Source organism: Thermobia domestica, chromosome 3 (genome assembly GCF_964235325.1).
Source record: "Thermobia domestica chromosome 3, izTheDome1.hap1.1, whole genome shotgun sequence".
NCBI lineage: Eukaryota > Metazoa > Arthropoda > Insecta > Zygentoma > Lepismatidae > Thermobia > Thermobia domestica.
Window position 1 is genome coordinate 47,040,321 of NC_137456.1, and position 26,339 is coordinate 47,066,659.

Here is a 26,339-nt window from a genome sequence, read left to right on the forward strand (position 1 = left end):
TTTCCATTTATTTAATTTATTATAAATAAAGCATCCAAGTATTATACAAAATAAAGGTTCAAATACAAAATAATGATTTGTCATCAAATTATCTCCATCTTACTTTTAGCTAAAATCAAGATGTACTTATAGTACGTTGTGTATATTCATATCAATAAATTAATTAATATTTTTCTTCGTCTTATTAACAAAATGCATTTCTTTCGTCTTATTAACAAATTGTATTTTATTTTTCCATCTTATTAACAAAATCTATTTCTTATCTGAAAATTGCACAATCATGTTACAAAAAGTCCATGTAGTAGAAAGACATTATTTAGCCAAACGAAGGAGCTTTCCTGAAGTTGTTTCAACACTAGAATGAAAGAAGAGAATCTGATTTAGTAAACAAGAAGTAAAAACGTCAGTATATAAAACCATGTTCAAAAAGTTCGGGTCATTCACTTAGTTTCCTTTCTAAGTTACTAAAACTCTTTTCCATTAAATTTTAAATTCCCTGACTTTACATCCTATGCATGTTACGGGCGCCAAAACGGCTATTAGCTTAATGATATATGGTTTCCATTAGGAACGATACAAAATAAGCAAAGGTCTAGAGACTAAAGTAACACGAAGACTCCTTTCACAAATATCAATGAAAAGCGGAATGATTGTTATTGTTAAAGAAGAAGTAAATTTTGCAGTAGTTTCACAAAAGGTTTAGTAAATGTTGCTTTTCACGTAAAAGTATGTCAATTTTAACCTATAAATAGCTAGATCGCCACTACATGTAGGTTCATATGAGTATCGAACATTTATATATCCAACTACTTCATACGTAAAGTAGAATTCATGAAGTTGGTTTATTTGCCGATTACAAGCGAAAGCGCATTATAATAATTATTTAACCCTTTCGGGACCGAGTGGCCAAAGTGTCACACATGGGTGTGACACCCTTACTTGACCCTTTGCTATGTGTACACTAATTAAGATATAGGGATGACTTTTTCTATGCCAAATGTGGTTGAACCATAGTTTATCCTGATGGTATTTTTTTTCTGGGTGTCGAATTTCCTTCTCGGATTCGACCCGGAAGTAAAAAATTCGAGAATTTTCGAATTTCCACTTTTTTCCTTTCTTTTTTCCCTATAGCTTCCTCCGTTTTAGAGAAATCTACTTAGGACTTGTCAGGCACATATCTTGTATGGATACCTAATTGTCGAGATCAATTGGACCATCCGCGATTAGTGCTGCCAACTAGGAAAATTAAAATTTTCCTATTTTTGGATAGAAAAATTAGAAATTTTCGAAATTTATGTTTATAAATCTTTATCTGTATGTACAAACGCAAGTCAACTTACGCCAGTCTAATATCAATCCTTACTGAACAAAAACAAGTACACATCGTTACAATTGGGTAATTATGGGGAGCACGAACAATTCGAATTTAGGTTTCAACCCTTGATTCTTTTTTTACTTTTTTTTTTTGTTTATTTTTCAAATTACAAGCTTCTTTTGTTAAACATCGACATGATATTTGTAGGATATATTAGTGATGTACTAAAGTTCATTTTGAGATAGTTTGCGTGTGTCTAGTAGCACTGTCTCCAGTCACAAAAACATTTAATTCCCGATTTTAGGTGAAAAATTCGGAAAATTTCCCATTTTTTCCTCTTGCTGGCTATTTCAAACAAATGTACCAGTATCTGAAAGTCTCATCTTTGGCCCACAGAGCGCATCATAGAAAATTTTACCTGGATAATTAGGGGAAGTACAGTTGAGGTTTACAGTAGATCTTTTTCCCTAAATGGAAAGAAAATTGTGACTTTTTTTAAAGGTAAAATGAGATTTTTTTTAAAAAATTTCATGCTTAGTTTGTTAGATATTGTCACAATACTTGTAGGATATATTAGTGGAGTACCAAAGTTTATTTTAAGATAATTTGCGTCTGTCTGCTAGCAATGTTTCCAGCCACAAAGAAATTTAATTCCCGACTTTAGGAGAAAATTTGGGAAAATTTCTGATTTATCCTTCTATAATTCCCTCATGTTAGCTACATTGGAACAAACGTACCAGTATCTGAAAGTCTCGTTTTTGGCCTACACAATGCACCATAAAAAGCTTCAATAGGATAATTAGGGAAGCTACCGACCCTGCATAACTGTTGATTTTTGCTTCTGAGGCGGAAAAAGTGTCAAAATTTCGTGTGTATGATGAGAGAGAATTTTTTTCTTTCTGTTTTTGTATGGCAGCCAACGACTTCAGGTTTCCCCTGTGCGTTGTCGACACACCAAAGAATTTTTTGAAGTGACTTGGACCCGTGTGGTATCTGTGTATGTTGTTTCTAGCTTCCCCAAATACGGACATGGTGTTTGTTCACCTTGCCACTTGCATGTAAAGTAGCATCATCGCAGAAGAAAAATCTTTCTACAAAATCATCTTCGTCCATTTTCAACTGCGGGGGTCGTGGTGGCTCAGTGGTAGAGACATCATCTCTGGTGCATGGGTTCCTGGTTTGATCCCAGTTCGCGCCATGTGAACTTTGTGATGGACAAACACCATGTGCGTGGGTTCTCTCGGGGTTCTCCCGTTTCCTCCCACTTCCTTCATTCCACCATTTCATTCATTTCTCATCATCACCGTCTCCTTTAGCGTAGCCAGCATAATCGTGACGCAAAACTAAAAGACTTCATTTCATTTCATTTTCCGGTTAATGTTATTTTGACGAAATATTGTAATCGGCCATTTGCGCATTTATTGTTCCCCGATCGCTGAGAAAACACTCGAAATAAATAATATCTTTAAACAAGTAGCGCACGGTTAGGAAGGCTAGCGCTACACACAGTTTGAGGCGACTGGGAGTGTATATCAGGGGCGTCATTTAGGGAGGGCAGGAGGGGGCAATTGCCCCCCCCCAAGAGTTTGAGGAATACATATACTTTAATCGATTGTCTACTAATATACTAGTACAAAACGTAAAAGTCTTATGTCGGTGGTGCTCTTGCCCCCCTCAAGCGAAGTGTGAAATGACGCCCCTGGTGTATATGGTATGGGAAAAGGATTACATACCACCAAATAAATATAAAATAAGGGATGGGTACTAAAAACGACGAGCACAGCACAATGGAAGACAGAAAGAAAGCTGAGCTGTAAGAACAGCGGCGTCTATGCTACGTTACTGTTGCCAGATTCAAAATACACATCAAAAGTAGGTAACTAGATTTTATCAATTTTGCCAGAATCCAGATTTAAAGGCGGTTCATATATATGAATAAAGAATGATTCTTTAATCTTCCTTTTTTTTCTGAACAGGTTAATGTGATATGTTCAGCTTCCCTCTCATGTAGTTTGTTACCGCCCATGTTACCCTCTAAAGACGCTCTGGCAAATATTCCACAGAGCAGAAATTTTTGTCACCTGGTATTTCTCAGATCCATGGTAAAGAATTATCTAATGACCAAGAAGATTGAATGTGGTTTGGAAACACTTAGAAATTGGCAGAGTTGGTATTTGCACAGAAACACTTGATATAATAAATACAATATGTCCTCACTTTTAATCCTGCCTTTGCAACTTGAACAACAATGCTAAATCAGTAGTCATTTTTTTTTTTTAATGCACAATAAAACTACTCGATAGCTGTCACTATGCACTTATATCCCTTTTCGCTTCTCAAGCGTCTTTCTATACACCCATAAGTTATCGTAAATAAAAGCCTGTTGTTGACGATCTTATAAAATATTTTTCATTTGTCACGTAAGCCGCACTGATCCATTGCAATCAAATCAACCTGCATTTGCTGCTTCTGTTTCTTTTTGGCACACAGCCACTTGTTTTTTTTTTTTTTTAAATCTAGGCGTTTAAGCATTATTAACTTTCTAAGATAAATGAAAATGCTGAACTAAAACACGTGAATAATGCACACTACAATAAAACGCATAGACTAATTCTCAGGCTGCTATTCATTCATTTGGAATTTCTCATAATAATGTCTTTATTACCTTGTATTAACTATTAGGTTCGCATATTTGCGTGATTATTATTATTACGGTATTATTTTCAGCAACGAATACTATTTTGAAAATAAACTAAAATTCCCACGCCAGAAAGTGACCAGAGAGAAGCTTTTTCCTGAAATAATTATAATAATAATAAACGCAGTTGAGTCAAAAGATTACACAGAAATTTTCACCTCATAAATGCAATGACATTTCGACAGCAGCGGAGCAGTCACTGTAATACAGGGATCCCTAAAAGCGGATGGAAAATTCACGCATGTATTTCCCATCTTTAGGGATCTTCGTTGCGCATTGACTGCTGGGTTACAATAGGTACGTCATTGCATTTGTCAGGTGCGACTTTCTGTGTAATCTTTTGAGCCGACAGAGATATATTTCCACCAGCATAAGATGCTTGACTTTATATCAGCACCTTCGCCAGATTTTTGAACGCTTCTTACGGTAAAACGTCACCGCTTTCGACCCATGTTCATTATATATATATATATATATATATATATATATATATATATATATATATATATATATATATATATATATATATGCTTGATTTTCTGTCTATTATGTTGTCCTTTACTTTGTCGGTGTTTTATCGTATCACCCTGTATACGAATCATTCCAGGTAGTAACAACTACTCAACAAAGACTTGTTTTTGAAAAAATAAATTTTAAATTTCTTCATAAGGGCGAACTCAGCTAAACGCTCCTCTATCAATTAGTTATATTATTATTATTATTGCGGGAAAGAGCGAGCTCCACACAATTTACTTACGTGCAAGGGTGGTTGCTGAAACAAATCACTTTGGGTGAATTAATAATCCGATGTTGAAATCCCTTCCTACTATCCGGAACATTCATACAAACTAAGTAACTCTATGGACTGTGGAACCCGAAGGTTCAAAGCTGCGTCCATAACCAACTGTCTAGTTTCTACTTTGTATTCCTATTTCTGCGATGTCCATCTTAATATTCATATTATGTAACTCACCTGGTAATTAGATCTGAACCAATCAGGTCATGGATATGATAGGATATTCCTAATTTCACACTTTTCTCCATTTTTCTCTGCTCCAGGTCCTAAAGTAGTAATAATAACAAATATAATAAGTGAGATTAAATAATAAATTCCTTATACTGTATCTTTTCCTTCATACAAATAACAAGTCCAAACATTAAATAGTTAGAGAATGAGCTAATATGTGATCTGTTATTAAGGATGTTAATAGGCAAGGAAGAAATTGTAAGAGTACCACGTTATGAAAATATTGAAAGTGGATAGACAATAAGCGGCCCTAATAGTAAGAAAGTAAGTTCTAATTTGTTTTAGATTGTTTGCTTGCGAACAGTTAATAATTTTAGAAGCAAATTATATCAAACACGACAGTATGAACTATTACATATTGCATTAGCTAGTACAAATGTACTTTTCGAATATTTGATGTTACAGAACTTTAACAATGACAGTGTGTTAACTCTTATTTATGTTCCATCATCCTAAAATTAAAAATCCTATTTACTTTTTTAGATTCTAAACCTGAATAACTGGATAAATGAATGTTAGGAATGATCCAAAAAATGGATCAAAAGATTGCGATCTGGAAAATAATTAGTTTTTGAATCAGGGGCTACAAAATTTTTGAACGGTCTCTAAATGGAGTGTTCGAATTTTTTACGGAATAAGCACATCATACTGAGTTAAGTGACAGTTTGGGTTTGGCTACACTATATGTAGTTCTCCAGATATAAGACCTACAAGAATATTTTTGCCTGAAATATATTGGGTCTTTTGATTCAAAAATGGAACAACAAACAATGATACAGCCCCCAATATCACATTTTCATCATTAATTGGTCAATAGTTCTCACTAATAATAAGGCAACTAAAAAAAAAAAAAAAAAAAAAAAAAAAAAAAAAAAAAAATACAAGTAGGGCTCGATTTTTTGAGCAAACAGTGTATATTTATGTGAAATGAACTTTCTAGTAAAATCTATTTGCACTTTGAAATCAATGTTATTTAATTTATTTCTATTAGTACACCTTGATGTAGTTAATTATCAGAAATACATATATTATGCTAGAGCATATTATGGCTCAAATTATTTTATTTTCTAAACAAATATAAAAACACTGTATTACAAGCATTGGTACTTAAATACTGTAAACTAGATAATTTCCACTTAACAACATGATTAGCAAACGATTAAAATAATACTAAGTGATATAAGACGACGGCTCAGAACACATGAGGGGTGCTGAAAAGTTCCTGGCTTTGCCCAGAAAGAATACAGCTAAAGACATGAAATTACACAGCGATTCAACATTTTCTCGACTGACACCCATGTACTTGGTACTACAATGTTGCAACTTTTCCAACCCTTGCATACAAAATTTATTTGGTTGGGCCTGAAACCAGATCTCCGCAGCATGTTGGATGTCAGGAATGTTCTCATAACTGTCCCTTGAGGTGCTTCTTGCAAGTCTGGGAACAAATGATAATCAGAGTGAGCCAGGTTAGGCGAATAGGGCAATGGAGAACCAACTGGAATCCCAAGGTATTCAATTTGAAAGCCATAAAGTGAGGTGTGTGAACTGGGAATTGTACAAAAAGAGAATTCCTTTGGAGAACTTTCCGCGGCGTTTCATCATAATTCTCCGTGCATCTGATCCAATAGATTAACATAATACTTGCTGGTGATACTCGAGTTTCGAAGTTTTCTGATTTCTGGCTGCTGAAATTCTTTAGCCGTGGAGACCCAGTTTCATATTTGGTCTCAGGTCCATTTATTGAGTTAGGTTTTATCTCCAGTCACTAATTGGGCAAAAAATCCTGAGCACCAGCCTTGAAACGGGCCAAAACTGCCTTGGATGCTCCAACTCGTTTCTTCTGCTCATTGCTGACTCAGTTCGGCACCCATTTTGCTGAAGACTTGTGCATGCCCAGTATTTGGAGTACTCTTCTTCTTCTTTTTTTTAAATGATATTCGCCTGTCTTAAAGGATGCGTACATGGACTCCATCACATATTGCTGGTAGGTTAAGGTTGGAGGTTGCTCACTACAGGGCTCAACTGCGGTGAAATGGCTAGGCTTGAAACGAATTATCCAGGTTTCGATAGCACTATAGGAAGGACACTGCTTCTCTAATATTTGTGCCAACTCAGTGTGAATGTCCACTGTAGATTTTTCCTGCAGATATAAAAACTTCAAGACGGTCCGACACTTCGAAGCTGTGAAACTTCCTTGAGCCTCCACCATCACTGTTTCAGTTTTTTGTTTTTGTTTTTACTTACTTACTATATTTGCATCAACACATATTAAGATACTAAGCTTTCATACGAACCTATACTCAAGGATTTATGTGGAAGAGAGGGGTGGAAAACCAGGAACTTTCCAGCATCCTGTAGTAATTAAACGTTATGAAGTTATTAGATTATCGTTACGCTATCTATTCTGTGTTTAATTTTCCTAAATATTTTTGTTTTCTTAAACCTAAGGATAACACACAGTTAAAATATACAGGTTTGAATATTTGTTAATGGTAGACTTTCTTCTTCGCTATTTAGCACAGATTCTAAGCAAGTAGCAAATACACATAATTGAAGCGAAACGCATACAACACACACAGTATTGTATACTGTTTAATATTACATATATTTTCCACTTTTGATGACTTAAACCACGGTCGATGACTTAAGTAGAAAAGCTTGCCTGTACCTGTATTGGTAAACATGGTTAGCTCACAAATATATATAGTTGGGAAAGAATCCCAAAGTTGGTACGGAAAGCAAATTGCTAGAATTTTGTCATAGCGCTCATACGAAAACTAATGTTGTAAGCGCTTTCGCTAACGCTTCATCTAACAAGGAAAAATAGGAATATTAAAGAAAGTAAGAAATATTGAGAGAAAAAAAAAAAAAAAAAAAGAGCAGTCAGGAACAGAGGGACGTTTGGCCTAGCGTCACACGAACATCCGATACATATCAAGCAATTTGAATCTGGAGTCAAGAGTAATCCAGAAGCAAGATTCATTCCTACCCGTCACGCGGAGTGCAAAACAACACTACATACAGTGCTGCTTTCCAAGCAAAATGAATCGTACCACCCTTGTCTAGTTTCAGTGTTGTGGATCTCATCAATAATCAGTTCTAACACTATCATTTAGACAATCGGTAGTAGCTGCGTAGTCAGTTCTGTTTGGGAAGTCCCGTAGTTAAAAAAGCTCGCAACTAAATCTCTAGGTTTCAATTCGAGAAATCGAAGTGCAAGAGTCACCACTTTCTTATTGAGTGGTGAATCAGATATCTTACGATCGAAATCGAGGTTTCCGATGACTTAAAAGCCTATTTGGCTGACAATGTTCCCAGTTATTTGACTGATACAACTGGGAAGGCTCTGTGGATGAACTCTCTCTCTCTACATATACATCCAAATGCAACAACAAACAAATTCCAAATTGGGCTATAAGGGAATTCTCCCATCAAGTGTTCAGAGTCCCGTAATTGGGTAAACGATCCCTTTATTGGAAGATTCTCTAGAGAAATATTTTTTTAATTTACTGCTGCTTAGAAATATAGTTTTCCTCTCTGTAAATATATGTATGTATACAACACTGTACTCTGAGTTAGATTTTACTTCAATAAAGGTATATTTCAGGTATTTAAGAAACAAATCCTACGTATACCTAGCAACATAATTTTATCCACGATTTGATTTTGAGCTTAGCTTCCCTTTCAGCAGCGAGGCCATATGAGACGTAGACCTACAAGCTTAACGTGGGACCCTAATTAAATTTAGAAACATTATATGTTAATAATAATTAAAACTTGAAAATCTATTAAATCCTCTGAACCACATGAGCTACCGCTGGAAATCGAACCTGGGTCTCCCACGTCAAAGGCGCGTTCGCTAACCACTTAGCCATGAGGGAGCTCAATTTTATCCACGAAAACCATGCACAAGAAGTATCCTCGGGATCTCTCCACCCGTACACATTTCAACAATGCTCTTGTCTGCCGAGATTAGCTATGAAATGTTGAAATTAACATTTATCTTAATTTTTACTTTTTTAGCAACTAAACATAAGAGTACGGACTTACTCTTTGAAGAACTTCACTGAATTTTGACGTTTTGATTGTTCTTAACAATGATTTATGTCCTTTCAAATGAGCTCTAACATATTCACCAATGTTTGGAAAAGAAAACCAATACATTGTTGGCGTACGGACTGTCAACAATCCAGCATTCACCAGGTCCCTGAAAGAAACAAAAATCCCAGAATATGAACAAAGTTAGCATAACAAATTTTGACAACCTATAATTTCATTTCTTAGTAATTCAAATAAGTTAGTAAGAACAAGATGGATGATGATAAGGAAGTGGTTAATAGAAGAATCAGATTTCATTTGTTATACTAGGTACTCCCAAAATAGTTTTGTCGAATTTCGACCCTACAAACAGGGCGGCGATACCTCAACCTGGAAAAGCAAAAACAGTCCCCATCAGCAGTAACAATCAGAAATGTTTTTTTCAGCACAATAATCAGAAATAATCCTATCAGCAGAATAATTAGAAATTATCCTATCAGCAGAATAACCAAGAAAAAAAATGATCCCATCAGCAGGATAATCAGAAATGATTCCATCTGCAGTGACAATTAGGAATAGTCCTATCAGAAGAATAATCATAAATGGTCCCACCAGAAGATAAATCAGAAAAGGTGCCGTCAGCAACATTATTCTGCCTCTAATGCTAAGCAGAGTATGAATCCCACGGTGGTACAACTCGGAGCGTAAACCAAAGAAGTTATCAAAGTGTGAGTCACCTTGCTGAGGGTTCGAAACGTCATCAACGTCTAGCAAATGGAACAAATACAAAACTGTCGGTAAAATGTCCGGATTACATAGCGAATGCAACGTTACGCTACCAAATCCAACACTGATGACATGAAAGACCTTTCCAACACGTGGTTTCGCGTTATTCTGAAGAACAGTAACACTTCTGAGATTTAGAAGCACTGGCCTTGCTGCGCTTAAACAGTTATATTATTGGTATGGCCAGATGGCGAAAGCTCGCGAAGAATGATACCCCTAGCAGTCCAGTGAATACAAAGTACAACCTGTTGATGCAGAGGAGGTTTTGGTTGTTTGAGAGTGGGTTTGTGTGACGCCAACCAATGAGAACAGCGCCATGGAATATCATAAAAAGCGCCCACTTTATATCCCACCCTAGCACTCTGACTAAAAACGGTTTCTTCTTCTAACGACTCAACAAAGGAAAATAGGAATTTACTTGTGTCGCTTTCTAAGATGCAGTCAACTCATGAGGGTTTATTCACTTTATACCGTTTCCAAAACTGGTGAAGATGTTGATACATGGCTTCTGCATTAAAACCGAAAGTTTGTTCAAATACTTCACATATTTGGCCATTATCAACATCAAGAATTGTGCATTGTCTACGAATTTATGATGCCTCGCAAGTGATGTGTCCTGGAGGCATTTATCGCAGTTCTTACATTTGTTAAACCTCATTATAACGTTTCTTCATTCCCCGTTTCACTAACATTTGCTCTCAATTTAAACTTGCAAAAACATACAGGCCTATATAACGCTATTTGGAGTTTCGATGTTTAACATGCTCTTAAATTGACGTCAAACATCGAAACGAAAGATGAAGAAAGCGTGTGGAGTGACACCACATAGAAATCAGACGGAAAGTTTGATGGTGTCTCACACACATTTGTATTAAAGACTACCCATGAATATTTTGCTAAATTAAAAAAAAGAAAAAGTGACTGTATTGAGCTTTATTATCGATCTGGTGAGTTACTGCATTTATTATCGATTTTTCATGTAGAAATTCCACTTGCTGCGCTTAAACAATTACATTATTGGTATGGCCAGATGGCGAAAGCTCGCAAAGAATGATACCCCTAGCAGTCCACTGAATACAAAGTACAACAAAGGACAACCGTTTACTGCTTTGTTATCGATCTGGTGAGTTTTGTAGAGTCGCTGTTGTTGCGTTTCCGTAGTGTTGTTGGATGAAGCAGGGGTTGGGAGGGAAGTTTTCTACATTACTTTACAGGGTTGTCAGAAAGTGAGAACAGTAAAAGACAGTAGATACAGTCCATTTTTCATTTTCTTTTGTTACTGTTTACGTTCGTTGTGATTTGAAGAAAATAGAAACGCCAAGCGTCAATAAAATTGCTGCATAAAGAAATTAGGTCCGATACTGGAGAAATATATATATATATATATATAAAGTATAGAAATTTTGAAGAGAAGCAAACGTCCTGCACCGCAGATATAATAATGTAACGCCTTTTTTTTTTAAAAAAAAATATATATATATATTCTATTATGTTTCAGGTTCTTTCTTCATATGGAACAAATAGGACTATGCTTTTTATTTTCTTGGAAAACTTATGGACACGTAGTAGATCCATAATTATTATTCATAATTTTATTATTAAAAATATATCGAGAATGGAAATAGATAGCAATTGTTTATTACGTAAAATATTTGTTTAGGCACATTTTAGTCTTCATGATTTGAAAATTCTTTTATAATGAAATCTGTGGACTCATCGTGAAACGTGCAAAGTTGCGTCAAGAGGTTGTCACAGAAGGCTAGATACCTCAGCAGTAATTGCAGTATAAGACCCTTAAAATCACGATGGCGGACACAAGTAAACACTGACAGAGAAAAGTTGTTAAGAAATCAACTAAGGAACGAGTGGGGGTGAGTTCTCGTTATCTACTACTCTTAAGCTGGAGGGCAACCAGTCGAAACCCGATTTGGTCCTCATTGATTAAGTTCCACAAGCACCTTACGGTTTAGCTTATGCTAATCTTATTAGTAGAAATGTAGCTAGTTTATTACGGAACCACAGAACAAGCTATCTCAAGCAAGAAAAGACTATAAATCATCATTAAAGGGCTCTGAGCTGAAGGTCTCGCCTGACTTCAATCTTGGGACATCAATCACTTGAAAAGAAAAACAAGGTAAATGTTACAGATGCAACACGTATCAACGAGTACACTAAGGAAATACACACAAACATGATTCTTGTTTATACGAGGCGCATCCAGAAAGTAAGTTTCCCACGCGTCCCATAGCTAAGGAACCTTCACACGCGGCGGGAGCTGGAATAGGAACGCCAATCTTCAATCACTGCCACGACGCGCTACTGAGAGCACTAGGGAAGTTCCGCTAGTGCATGTGCCATGCTAGGACCTTAATCTGTCACGTACACGCAGTCGCTTCGCGCAACATACGGTTCCCTAGCTATGGGACGCGTGGGAACTTATTTTCTGGATGCGCCTCGTATTAAACATATATTGAAATGAAATTTGTTTTTTCTTACTTAACTCTTATACTTAAATTACTTTATCGATGTTCATCCGGGGACAAGATGTTCTTCTCATTGATATGACCACTCGATTTTGTGTCAACTACATTTCCTAGAACTAACACCAATGAGAGGCATGATTGCATATTGCATCACGTAGAGGTATTACCTCTGAAATACTACCATATGCCTCAAGTCACTTGTAAACAAAATAAATTCGCAATCATGTCATCTGCACAAATATATCATGTATGGAATACATAATTATAAAATACCCTTCACAAATGAGAATTTCACTTGCACTTACCTTAGATCATTTTCGTTAAAGGAAAATCGATGCATAAGCACATTCTTATCAACACTAATATCTTGCACTTCTGCAATTACGTTGGTCATAAAACGTTTAATTGTTGGCTTCTCATCAGAGCAGCATTTGGCTACATGCTTTTGAAAATCCTCAGTAAATATTGCAACTATTACAGACAACTCTCCACCAAGCTTAAAAAGTCGAACCTTCCCTTGCTTTTGAAGCTGATTCTAGACAAAAGGAAAATGAATTGGATTAAGCTTTCTTGCTGAACGAGTGTATAAAGTATGAGAGCAGAACAGTAAGTAATACACAACCATTTGTACAGAAGAACATGTAATGCGTAACACATGACAAATATATGCACAAAGTGAAGACTAATTCTCAATATAGCCGCCAAGTCCCTCATAACATTACATCCATTATGGCACAAGTTTCAAAGTAAATTGTTCACAGAAGTCAGTGTTTTTGGGAGTATAGACACCTGCGCACAACCAATGTGACTTCATCATCGGAGCTGAGACGTTGGGCGGCCAAGAATTTCTTCATAGAGCGAAAAATATGTTTGAAAGTATCGTAAGAAAATAAATTCGTCAGTCATTAGAGGATGCTTTGGTATTCCAATGCCATGGCATTCTGTTGAATTGATAATGTTAGTAGATATCCAGCACATGGCAAATCTGTAAGGTTCATGCGATCCTCTTCAAAAAATTTACATCTACTAGACATGATGCGGTCCATGAAGTCTTCCCCAACCACGCACACCATTTTCCTGTGAATTTCACTCTGTATTGTTTCTTTGCCCCCCCCCCCTCCCAAAAAAGAATTGCATCTCTCTATCCTTTACAAAATGTAGTGAAATTTTTCAGCATAACGTCCCACGATTATATCATTTAAGCTAGGGAGAGGGATGATTAAGGCAATTGAACGACGAAGAACTTATTGGTGGCATAAGATTGTGGGAGGAAACTGGGGTACCCCAAGAAAATCTAGGGACACAATGTTGTCTATCACAAACTCATTTGACACGGGATCGAACCAGGGACCCCAGGCACGTGTCGTCCCCCTTCAGGCAATTGTGAAAGTACAGTACAACACGGGTAGAATTACAATTATTATAATAAGATGTGCATATCTTGAAATCTCTTAAGATCAGAGACATCTGGATTTCTCATTTAAAATAATTAGGCATGTGTTCCAGCGTTTTTTTGATATTTGCCCTAGAAGGGAAGGGAAAAGGTGGGAAGAAAAGAATGGGGATTGCAATTGTTAAAATAACATGGCCATATCTCGAAATCCGTTACGGTTAGAGACATTAATTTATTATTTAGATTTTTTTTATTTAAAATAATTAAAGACGTGTTTAAAACATTTCTTGATATTTTCACTTTAAGGAAAGAAAGAGAGTCGGGGTTGCTATTGCTAACATAAGATAGCTATATCTCGAAATCCCTTCAGGTTAGAAGCATGAAAATTGGTGTATTTTAAGCTTTTAATTGAAAATAATTAAAATTGTGTTTCAGCATTTTATTTATGTTTCTCTTAGAAGGAAAAAAGAAAAAAAGACTTAGGTTGTAATTGTTGAATAGCATGGCCATATCTCGAAATCCCTTAAGATTAGAGATTGTTAGAGATGTGAGAAGTGCGAGGCCGCACGTTAAGCAAATGCGGGGGTTTGGGAGCGAAGTCCCCAGCTAGCCGAAGGCTAGTATATATAAATTAAAAAGCACCAAGAAATTATGTTAATCCATAAATTACTTCAAAATCTATATTTTCTTTAAAATAGTTGTAAAGAGAAATATAGAAATTAAACTTTTGTAATATGGAAGTAAAACAAATACAGCGAGTGATAGTAATCAGAATATCAATTGAACTCTCACCTAAAGAATAATTTTTAAAAACTGTTTTTTTAAAAGACTTTTTTCTATCCCTGGTCGCAAGAATACGTTCCATTTCCTTTGTTAACCCTCTATTCAAACCGGAAGTGGTATAATTAACTATTTCCGATTTCAATGTTGATCCCTATTGAACAAATACACTAATATATAGCGTCAAGTGGTTTCTTGGTATCGACTCAGCATCTGAAGAAAAGATTCGATCATCAGCAGATTCTTTCTGCTAAAACCAGATGTGGTAGAATTCCACTGGTTTCAATGCTGGTTCTTTATAGTGCAGAAATGGTCAGAGATAACGATAAGCGGTTTCTTGAAACCAATTCATTGTCCCCCCTCCCCCAAAAATGGACCTGTAACCTCTCTTAACGCTCTATCCAAACCGGAAGTGGTATAAATCAACCATTTCCAGTTTTAACGTTGATCGTTATAGAAATTTATTACCACATCCGGTTTCAACATTACGAGAATCTACTAACATTTTCGGTTTCAACATTAAGAAAGAGAGTGGAAAGAGATTATGCAAGGTTTTAAATTTCATCACTGGTTGCCATATAACTATTCTATCAGGCCTTATTTCTATACTGTCAAACAAACACAACACACACTGTGCAAGGCTATATGATAAGAACTCAAACACGTAACAGTTTCAACACATTAACTGTATCTTCATCAGAAGAGAAGAAGTGAACGCGGGATGAAGACACAGTTAGTGTGTTGAAACTCTTATATGTTTGTGTTTTTTACAAATTTTTATCACATAGCCTTGTTCAGTGTATTGTTGTATTTAGCTTGGTTGCCCTAGTGTAAGAACGTTAATAGATAGCGAGAAACAGTTTCTTGAAACGGATTCCGTACGGCAAGAGTATGTTTCATCTCCGACTTTACTCCTATAGTGCAACCGTGAACAAGTAGTGGAAATAGACTACTATTTAGGGTTGCCAGACGTCCCCGTTTTTCAATGAAAGAATTAACTGCCCCGAAAACGGTTTTCAGGGCGCCTCTTTGTTCTGGTCTTCGTTCTTCAGATTGAAAAAAGCAACCTGCAAGAACTAGTATGTCTCAGCTAAAAACGAAAGGTTTTCGAAAGTTTTTTGTAGCCAATTAATTTTACTAAGAAAACATGGAGTTTACAAATCACATCCATTCTTTCGTCCTATGGGTTCTTTAGCTTGCAGAGGGGAGAAGAGGATCTTTAAAAAAATATATATTAAAGAGGGGGGGGGGGGGGCATATGTTATAGCAATAATTTCTTGAATATCACTTTCAATAATAAAAAAAAGCGTATTTTTCTCGCTGACGAGCTTTAACTACTAGTTATTTTATACTTCAATCGGCAGCGCAGAACTGCATCATTGTTAGATGTTTTATCAATAATGGCGATAGTGCTCTCAGTCGTCCTGTATGTCGTCTTCCAAGAAACAATTTCACAATCAAGCGGTTTATTCAGTGTGTATACCTTTGCAAGTGAATTGAATTTCTTTCTTGGTGTAGAGTGAAGTCAAATTTTCAATAATTTTCAGGTTAAAATTCCGTAACAACTTACACTAGCACAAGAAGTGGCAGTTAAACACATAAAGGGATGTGTCTTGTTTAATTTTAATACTGGACTTTTTTCTGCTAAAACTTTTGAAGAGCCTGCTTAAATCCTTAAAAGAGATTTACTTTTTGGTTATCGTTCTGAATTTAGGGAAAATGAACTTATTCTCACTAAATGCTAAATTTCTATTTCTTTTATGGTAGTGTTTCTGGCTTAGGTGATGATGCAACAAAGAAAAAAGTATCTCTTCAATCATAAATGGGAGGGCGTATCATAATTGGTGCAATATTTAGGACCTGTTAAACACAACAGATCAGAATTCAGAATAAAGGACACCAGGCAGCTATTCCTATGTTCCCTTACCACATTCTTTATAGTTCCCTTTCAGGGCTTCATTTGTGTTAACTTGGAAAACACAGGTAATTATTGGATTCTGACCAAATGAGTAGAAACCCTGACCTTATATATAGCCTGATATTGGTGTCCCGGTTTTTCGTTTACAAAATCTGGCAACTCTACTACTATTTCTGGTTTGAATATTCATCTTCATATAGCATAAGCGGAGGAGAGGACAAGAAATGGCGTTTTGATATGGCTTCAGCGTTCCGGGCATAAGTTCCATCTCTGATTCTATTCTTGTATTATAGCTGGAAGTTATAGAACTACTCTGATATGGGTTCAGCGTTCCGGGAATAAGTTCCATCTCTGATTTTATTCTTGTATTATAGCTGGAAGCTATAGAACTACTCTGATATGGGTTCAGCGTTCCGGGAATAAGTTCCATCTCTGATTTTATTCTTATATTATAGATGGAAATTATAGAACTACTCTGATATGGGTTCAGCGTTCCGGGAATAAGTTCCATCTCTGATTTTATTCTTGTATTATACCTGGAAGTTATCGAACTACTCTGATATGCGCTCAGCGTTCCGGAAATAAGTTCCATCTCTGATTCTATTCTTGTATTATAGCTGGAAGTTATAGAACTACTCTGATATGGGTTCAGCGTTCCGGGAATAAGTTCCATCTCTGATTTTATTCTTGTATTATAGCTGGAAGCTATAGAACTACTCTGATATGGGTTCAGCGTTCCGGGAGTAAGTTCCATCTATGATTTTATTCTTATATTATAGATGGAAATTATAGAACTACTCTGATATGGGTTCAGCGTTCCGGGAATAAGTTCCATCTCTGATTTTATTATTGTATTATAGCTGGAAGTTATAGAACTACTCTGATATGGGTTCAGCGTTCCGGAAGTAAGTTCCATCTCTGATTTTATTCTTGTATTATAGCTGGAAGCTATAGAACTACTCTGATATGGGTTCAGCGTTCCAGGAATAAATCCCATCTCTCATCTTATGGTGGTCCTGGGGTACAACTCTTACCTTTGGTGTAAGGGGTCCCCGGTTTGAACTCAGGCAATGTGAATTTGTGATGGTCAACATCGCACACGTGGCCTTTCTCTCAGTTCTCTTCTCCCGTTCTTTCCTAGATTCTTATTCACCTTTATTAATCATCTGTCATCTTAGGCCTGAAAGGCTCAAACATTTCAGTTTTATTTCAAAGTAAAATAAACATTACAGCTTCTTATTTTCTTGCCAACTAAAATTGCATTAAAAAACAGGATTTTTAAGAACATAAGCTAGTATGATGCATTATGATACTTACCAGTTCTTTGTCAGCTAGCGTTCTGTTTTTCACGATGCTATATATCTGATTTGCTAATATCACTGGTGGCAATTTATCTTCAAATCTGTCGGATGGGAAAAGACTTTTGAAATAGAGCAGAGCTGATTCTGTATCATTTGGAATATCGGTCAGTACAATGTCCTTCTCTTCTCCGTCAAAATGTTGGTCATTTCTGCTCACTTCGATTTTACTCTTTTTAACTGGTCCATATATTTTGGAAATGGTGAGTCGTTTACTCATTTTTCAGTTTCACATCTTACCTGAAATGAGATTTATATGCTTTTAATATAAAAAAAGTCCTAAACAATTAGGTAATACCAAGTGTTAACTTTTATGAATAAGACTCGGAATCCTACATGTCTAATCCAATTCAAACACATTTCTAACTCTTGTGAATACGAAAATATTGTATTTATTGATAATAGAAATGCATATTTCAACCATATTTTAGTTGTTTCACTTACTGGTCAGAAATATACTTGACAGTATTGGCAATGAAATTCTTTTTTAGAAATATTTGATCTTGTGTAACGGGATTTGCAGGAATACTGTACAGTGTGAAAGGGTAACGGTTCTTGACCTGTTATAGCATCAACCCCTTTTAAAAAATAAATCCCCATCTCCTCCTATGCAGTAGTACCTGACATCCATTTCTTTGTGTATTGTATGGTACCATATACATTTTTTCACTAAATTTTACTTTCCACGCTATGAAATAAACAGTACTTTTTTTCAGGTTTCAATCTTCACAGAGTCAGTATTGTGCTCTGATGGATGTTTCACGACCTAGAGGACATTTATTCAGAACACAAAAACTTTGAACTTCCAAATACGAGGTGCATTCAAGTTAACCATTTTTAAAAAAATTTTTTTTACCGCCGCCAATTTTTTTATTCTCAGGACTGACGAGTGCTATTTGTTTTAAAATACGCAAGCACTCGTTGTCAATGCATGACAGAGATGGCAATACCGTACGACACACAAAAAGTGGTAGCGGTACGAATATGACTGTTTTTGATACTTACGGCTAGCTGAACATGCACGCTGTCTACTCAGCGCATCGTTCTGTTATGATCATGAATCTCCTTCCCACTGTGCACGTCCCCTTACTTACACAAGTAAAGAATAGGAGACTCACAAAGGAAGTGAATTGCTATGTATAGATGTTGGAGTGAGTTTGTAGCAAATTTGTAGAAATAAGTAACACGATATCAAGTGGAAATATTTTTTTCTAATAAATCCATATCCGTCCGAGTACGCCTCATTGCGTCTCTTGAGGTCTTTGAAGTTGTCAGCATGCAATTCCGCCAACCAGATTTAAGCAAAGCGCCTGCAATTTTCGTCAACCCGTCATACATAACTTCTCTACTGGTTGCCCAACACCATAGATTGGGCCAAAAACAATGTTAATCTTATGGGTTCAAAACGATCCCTAAAATGTTGAATAGAACAATAACGACAGGATTTTTGAAAATTTGAATGAGAACTGGACAATCTACACAAAATTTGGAATCGACCAGTGAAAACAGCACGTTTCTAACACTTGTGGTTTTCGAGATCTCATTGTCGAAAGGATTGCGGACAAACACATAAACCTAGCATTTTAATATATAGATACTCGTAAAATGGTGAAGTTTTCATTACAAGAACAGCGTGTAATCATTCGTTTTCTCCATTTGTGTGAGTGACACCGCTTGAAATTTATCGCCAGTTGAGTGAGACATGTGATGATGGTGTCATGGATATGTCTAATGTTCTTCTCTGGATGCGACAGTTGAAAGAAGGCAGAACGTCATGTGGCAACAAACGAAGATAATCTCGGTCTCGCACAAGCCGGTCTGATGACAGTGTACACAGATCTCATGGAAATGCCAACTTTACAGGCGATGTGTTCCACACTCATCCGGTGATCCTCCAAAACAACTTTCTCCAATCGATCATGAAGATACATAAAACATATATGCAGGGCCGTGCCGTGGAAAATCAGCGCCCGGGGCGAGAGTATACGACGGCGCCCCCATACATATATTCCAAGCAATTTTTCCTATATTTTTTCCTTTTGTCTCCCGAATTTTTCGCCCCTTTACTTCGGCGCCCGGGGTCGTGGCCCCCCCACACGGCACGGCCCTGCATATATTTATGTTTTACAACATATAAGTATGTTTTAACTGGAAAGCTCAACCAAGATCCATTAGAGTATCATTTTGGAATATTAAGATCTTTAAGCTGCGATGATCGTTCATTTACAAGAGATTTTTTGCAATTACGTCTACTATTGTATATATATATATATAATACAAAGTTTGCATTTGTAAACACATAAGAACTTACGGTAAACACGGAAACCATACCAAGAAGTGTTTTAAATCGTGATCGCTAATGATCGTGGTGTCTGAAAGGTGTCCAAAATTGTATTACGCGTTCCAGTGAGCGTTCTGAAGGAACGTGCTGGCAATGATGATACTGTCCGAAAGAAATTCTAAGGGAATATCAAATTCAGTGATCTGGTATTCAAACTCAGAGAAAACTGAAGAAGCAGCTTGAATTACCGGGCAGTGAAAAGTATAAGACGTTAACATTTTAAGAAATCTGTTAGATGTTAACACGGTAGAAATACGAAATACAAAGTGTGCTCCATAAGCAAGCCATGATGAAGTGAAGTGCTATGTGTAGACAGTGTATGAAGTTGTCATAGAAGTGTTGTAAAGTTGTGTCACATTCAAGACACGTGTCTTTTTTATATCATATGAATTGTTTTTCACTACCCTCGTTTATGCGTAAATCCATTGTCGCTGACACGAGTGCTTCCTACGAACGCATCCCCTCGTTTCCAATCGGACACCTGGTTTCACTCCTGCCCTGACTCGGTTAGCTAGCTTTCGTGCTTTTTAGTGGTGACCTAGCACAAGCTGATTTGTTTTAAAGTTAATTCATGTATTATGTACTGCAGTTTTTATGTCATATGTGCACACGCTTACAGAATTATACAGAATTTTACAGAATTATATAAGAGTAATGAAGAGAATCTACTAAATTTTTGAGAACCACGGATTACTGAATTTAAGTGATAATTAAAGCTTCTATCAGAACCGGGTAACCTAGCCTAACCTAACGATGTTTAATGTTTTAATTGTTTTTTGTAAGTTTGAAACTGGAGCGGTAACTCTAAACTTAAGCCGAATTTGCTGATAAGGGAAGTTCATATTTTACGAATATAAATATTCCCCCGTTGAATGTGATAATACGGTAACTTCACATTAAATATTTGGAGTTAACTTTACAATGACCGCTCCAGCTGGTATACTCGCTCGGAACGAGAAATTACACTTTTAATTTTATGAAAACGGCTCAAAATATCCCAAACCATAAGTTAACACGTTCCTATCTCTATCCTACTCTACTATACCCTTTTAAATCGGTCCTACTTCAATGTGCAACTGGAGCGTGTATTGTAAAGTTCACTGACTATTATTTACAAACATTTTCCCATTAGGAACTAAAGCATTAATTTACAAACTAGACAACCTTCCAAAAAGACTGAAGTTGTTGGAAAAGAACTAAATTGGCAACGCTGAGTATCGGGTAAAATTTACAACACCCATTCCATTTGGCCTCTTTTTGTGACGGTGACGGTAACGGTGGAGGGCATTAGTGGTTAAAATATGAAACAAATCTTTAATAACCTCCCGTTATCTGGAATCTCGGTAGCAGGAGCGCACGCTCCGAAAACAGTGTATCAAGAAATAGTGAACTCAAATAAGAATACTAATATTAGTACTACAACACTCTTGGGTCGTAATCGACAACTTACCATTCGAGCCTTCAATACAAATATCCACAATGTTGTAATTCACGAAGTTGTCAGACGTAGCGTGGACGTAGAGAGAAAATGCAAGCTAGACTCAAAAGTTTCAGAATACACTTGCGTAAACCTGTTATTAAAAACCATACGTATTTATTTACTATATTTGTTTCTATAATACCACATTCTATCACAAAACAGTATTCATATACACAACAGATAATGCTCACCACAAACGAACAATCTTTTGACGTAAACAGTAGCTTCAATAATGACTTGGTAACGTCACTCACTCCAATTATTGATACCGTTCAACATAAAACCGAGATTGACAAGTAATTTAAAGAAACATGATATTTAGAACAAGGAAACACAAAATACTATATACAACAAAAATAATAATAATACATGCAATAAGGTTTCTCTACTATACTTCTAAGTCTTTTCAGAATAAATGAAAGTCCAGACGACAGTAGCAAATTATGTTATTTCATAATTCCAGAAAGAATTGTTTTAGAGAAGCTTGATTTCTTATTTATTTTTATATTTATTATTTTAATTATTTCCTTTTTACAGATGCACTAAATTGTTATATTATACTTGCCGCTTGGTATATTTGTTTCTACCTTCAGTTCTGTCTTTGCCTGAACAGATGATTCACTAGTGAAATACTAATTTGAATGTAAAGTGACTAACTGATTGACACTTGATAGTCGCGACTGACGAACTTTTATTTAAATTGAATTCAACTTATTACTGATATTTCAAACATTCTTCACAGACAAATACGTTAGTTAGCACAGTTTTCAGAAATAATGCAGTTATTTAACGATGTTATATCACTATTGTGGTTGTTAGATATTTTTATAGCTATAATTTGAAGTAATATTCCGCTATTATATAGGCCTATATCAAATATAGATTGATTTTCTTTCAAGCGCTTTTTGTGGACATATGTTTCAAACTTAAGCTTAAGACTAAAAGAATTCAATACAAAGGAATGCGTTCATATTGTGCGCTCATTATATGCACGACGTTCTATATTTACTGATCCTTTAGAGTGTCTACAAATTATTAACTTCTACTAATATAGACTGGCGCAAGAAACTTTATATTTACTTTTTGTAGCACTGATATGCAGTATCCAATAAAATAGATTAGATTATGAGTGAGGTATTTGAAATGAATAATATTACATCGGCTTACATAAATAATGTATCAATATTGCAGTTTTACTTTTTATATGCGCATATGTTATTACGGTAATATCAAAAGAATTCTATAAGGTTACGAGTGCAAAGCATGCTTTAGTGTGTCGTATACTGTATACAAATACCACTTGTTTTAATTCTTTTCGTTGACATTAGTACGTGACATGCGATGTTTACTTGCAGTGGCTGGCTTCTTCACGAATATGGCTTACTTGTTAGTTTCTTACCTTGACTGATAGGTTAACACAAAACAAAACAAGTTCTTAAACACTTCTTGTTCTATTAATTCACCTACAAATACTTCTTCATAGTTGCAATTTTATCTTATTCTTTTCTTTATACTTTCCCACTTGTTCTTATTACACTGCATTTCTCCTCTTCTGTCAACCTGCAACCTGCTCCTCTTGCTCTCGATTCAACCTGCTGCTTCCTTCAGGTTCAGGTTCAAGGTATTTTCCTTGACAGTGTTGCCAGTGAAGTTTAGACATTGGTGGAGTTCAGAAGGTTACTGAGCGGAGCGCTCAGTCACACTGCTCGAAGTGAGCGAAACGCAAAACTTGCGAAAACAACACGTATACAAATGCTGATGGGGCAGCGTGTCCTGTCACATTTTCACAGGCACGAGAAATTACGCTCGTTTAATTTTAAAGAGAAGGGGGTTCACACTTCCCTATCCCAAAACTACCTGGCCCTACTCAACTATACCCTTTTAAAGTGGTCCTACTTTTCGATTCTCAGCTGGAGCGTGTATTGTAAAGTTTACCCTTTTTGAGTTTAGGAACAAGAAAATGAAACAATTCGGAGGGATACTAACCACAGTTGAAACAGAAAACATCGCTTGGTATGAGTTGTGCAGACTACTTTCTCAAGTTTCTCATTGTAATATAATTGACCAAATTGGGTTATCATATCTAAAATCAACATGTGTTTCTGAGCTTCACACCGTAATGATTCCGTCAACAAAATGCAAAATCTGAGAATTACTTTGCGATAGTAGTGATAGCTTTTATATTTGACTCTTTCATGGTCTGTGTTACGTAATGCATCCGCAATTTTTGCGAATATTTTTATGAAATAAGAACCACCATGACTTTCGAGCACGTTCTATACCAGTATTCCCTAAATTCTACGTACAACAGCATAATGCAAATAAATAAAAAAAAAACAAAAATAAAAAAGAGCCATTAATTACTATGCTGGTTATGAACGCTGAATCGCATATATTGCGTAGCGTTGTCACCAGTGGCGTATCTAGCCCGGAGCCGGGGACCTAGGCCTCACTTTTTTGAGTGACAAAAATAATTTAATGTATTATTTATATATTTGTGAAAGTTTATAGTAAACTAATGATATATCTATCATAGTCTGGATTCTGGCGGCCCCCAGTTTTTAACTTCTAGGTCCGCCACTGGTTGTCACGAATTGTTACGGAACTATGCTTGATTCTTTTTTATAAGTATGCAAATATGTAATTACCTGTTGGATAAGAAAGTCAACTTCCTGACTGAAGTTTTCCAGGGTTTCCCTCAGTCCTACCAGGCAAATGCCGGGATGGTACCTACTAAACAGGCCCTAGCCAATACCTTTCCATCGTTGATGTTGTAGTTAGATATCCAATATAAAATGGCCAATGAGTTGTATCTGGTTATTGTTAAATAAATAAATAAATTACCAATACATTTATTAGTGATCCGTTTTCACTTCGGTAATATAAATTTGTTTTCTTTCAGAGGAGAGTTAAAGCAAAAGCTTGTTTCGGAATGTATTTTGATTACCTTATTAATTAAATTAGTTTTAGTTGGAACTGTCTTCGTTGATTCCTTTGATTCAAAGGAAATGATTCGCAAACGAACTTGTTCAACTGGCACTGTTACTGAGGAGCTAAAACGGAACTTTATCATTGTAGTAATGAACTGAAGTTGGTGGGCGTCTGCTTCGTGCTGATGCAAATGTGTGCCACGTTGAAGATTACAAGATGTCACGAATTGTATTTGTACATCCTGACTTAGGTATTGGTGGGGCTGAAAGGCTTGTTGTAGATGCAGCACTTGCATTGAAATCTAAAGGACATAATGTGCATTTAATTACATCGCATCATGACCCATCTCATTGTTTTGCAGAAACCAAAGACGGTACACTTCCTGTAACTGTAGTTGGTGATTGGCTTCCACGAAAGATATTTGGTCGTTTTTATGCTTTATGTGCTTACATACGAATGATATATGTAGCATTATATTTAGTATTAGGCAGTAAACTGAAGCCAGACATTGTGTTTTGTGATCTTGTGTCGGTCTGCATTCCAGTTTTACGGATGACTGGTGCAAGTGTAATTTTTTATTGTCATTTTCCTGACCAGTTACTAAGTAAAAAAGGTGGTGCCTTAAAAAGTATATATCGTGCTGTGTTGGATAAAATGGAAGAGTATACAACTGGCAAGGCCCATAAAATTTTGGTTAATAGCAAGTTTACGTCACAGGTGTTTAGATCAACATTTACAAGAATACGCACTATTCCGGATGTTTTGTATCCCTCTATAAACACGACTTTCTTTGATCAAGAAAATGAAACTGATAAATTGGAAGATATTCTTGATAAGCAGTTGTTTCCAGACACCGTTGTGTTTCTTTCAATTAACAGATACGAACGGAAAAAGAATTTGGGTTTGGGTTTGCATGCCATGGCCAAACTACAACAAAGCTTGACAGACGAGGAATGGAAATGTGTTCATTTTGTGATGGCTGGAGGATATGACACAAGAGTAGTTGAAAATGTAGAATATTTTCAGGAGCTAGTAGAAGAAGCGAAGAATTTGGGAATTGAGAAAAATGTGACATTTTTGAGATCACCATCAGATCGTCAGAAGCTAACATTATTGCGCTGTTGTCATACGTTAGTGTATACACCTTCAAATGAGCATTTCGGGATTGTGCCTTTGGAAGCGATGTATATGGAAAAGCCAGTAATAGCATCCAATAGCGGTGGACCAAAAGAAACTGTAGTGAATAATGAAACAGGTTTCCTGTGTAATGACGTGACTGAATTTTCAGCCGCTATGCTTGAATGTGTGAAAAATAGTAAAGGACTAAGGAAACGACTTGGACAGGCGGGAAGAGTAAGGGTAAAGAATAATTTCTCCTTCGAAGCATTTACTGAACAGTTGGAGTCTGTTGTGCAAGAATTAATTGATTCTCACAAATCCCGATGATGAGTCAGTGGTATTTTTCACTCACTAAGAGAAAATAGTAGTTTCCTGGTTCAGCCATTACAAGTGTCTTTTGTTGTTAAGTGCGGACATGTCCATATCACACATACTTTGTTTTCCGTGATACATTGTTGTACCGGTATTTAATTTTCTGATTTTTCCTTCTAATCCTGCTAAACTATGGAAACAAAGTTAGTATCTGACTTGATTGTATATCATTGGCGTTGTAGACTAATTAATGGGCAAGTCGAGGGCATTACTGCTGTATCGCCGGACCACATGTTATTTGGCTTCTCCTCCAAAATGCTAGGTTGTGACCCTGTTTCATTTGGTAGTGATTATTCT

At 36.1% G+C, this 26,339-nt stretch overlaps 2 protein-coding genes across 6 annotated transcripts; one reads left to right on the forward strand and one right to left on the reverse strand.

Annotated features, from left to right (window-relative positions):
- LOC145680357 (winged helix repair factor 1-like) lies at positions 1-23,619 on the reverse strand. Of its 5 annotated transcripts, XM_081750764.1 has the most exons (7): positions 23,020-23,239; positions 21,591-21,711; positions 17,759-18,039; positions 12,656-12,885; positions 9,094-9,250; positions 4,987-5,075; positions 1-355 (listed from the first exon to the last, which is right to left on the reverse strand). In XM_081750764.1, the coding sequence occupies exons 3-7, from the start codon at positions 18,017-18,019 to the stop codon at positions 313-315; spliced, it is 780 nt and encodes a 259-aa protein (XP_081606890.1). In that variant the 5' UTR covers positions 18,020-18,039; positions 21,591-21,711; positions 23,020-23,239; the 3' UTR covers positions 1-312. The 5 variants fall into 5 exon arrangements, with proteins under 5 accessions (XP_081606890.1, XP_081606892.1, XP_081606889.1 ...); XM_081750766.1 differs by lacking the exons at positions 21,591-21,711; positions 23,020-23,239 and adding an exon at positions 23,607-23,619; XM_081750763.1 differs by lacking the exon at positions 21,591-21,711.
- A 1,072-nt stretch (positions 23,620-24,691) lies between these two features.
- On the forward strand, positions 24,692-26,258 carry Alg2 (alpha-1,3/1,6-mannosyltransferase Alg2). The gene has a single exon (XM_081750768.1). The coding sequence runs from the start codon at positions 24,768-24,770 to the stop codon at positions 25,995-25,997; it is 1,230 nt and encodes a 409-aa protein (XP_081606894.1). The 5' UTR covers positions 24,692-24,767; the 3' UTR covers positions 25,998-26,258.
- Positions 26,259-26,339: the final 81 nt, after the last annotated feature.

Coding starts and splice junctions, on each gene's coding strand:
- Alg2 (XM_081750768.1), top strand. CDS start 24,768: ATGTCACGAATTGTATTTGTACATCCTGACTTAGGTATTGGTGGGGCT.
- LOC145680357 (XM_081750766.1), bottom strand. CDS start 18,019: ATGAGTAAACGACTCACCATTTCCAAAATATATGGACCAGTTAAAAAG. Junction 9,251..12,655: donor TTTAACGAAAATGATCTAAG/GTAAGTGCAAGT, acceptor TGTTTCTTTCAG/GGACCTGGTGAATGCTGGAT. Junction 5,076..9,093: donor TCAGTGAAGTTCTTCAAAGA/GTAAGTCCGTAC, acceptor TTACTACTTTAG/GACCTGGAGCAGAGAAAAAT.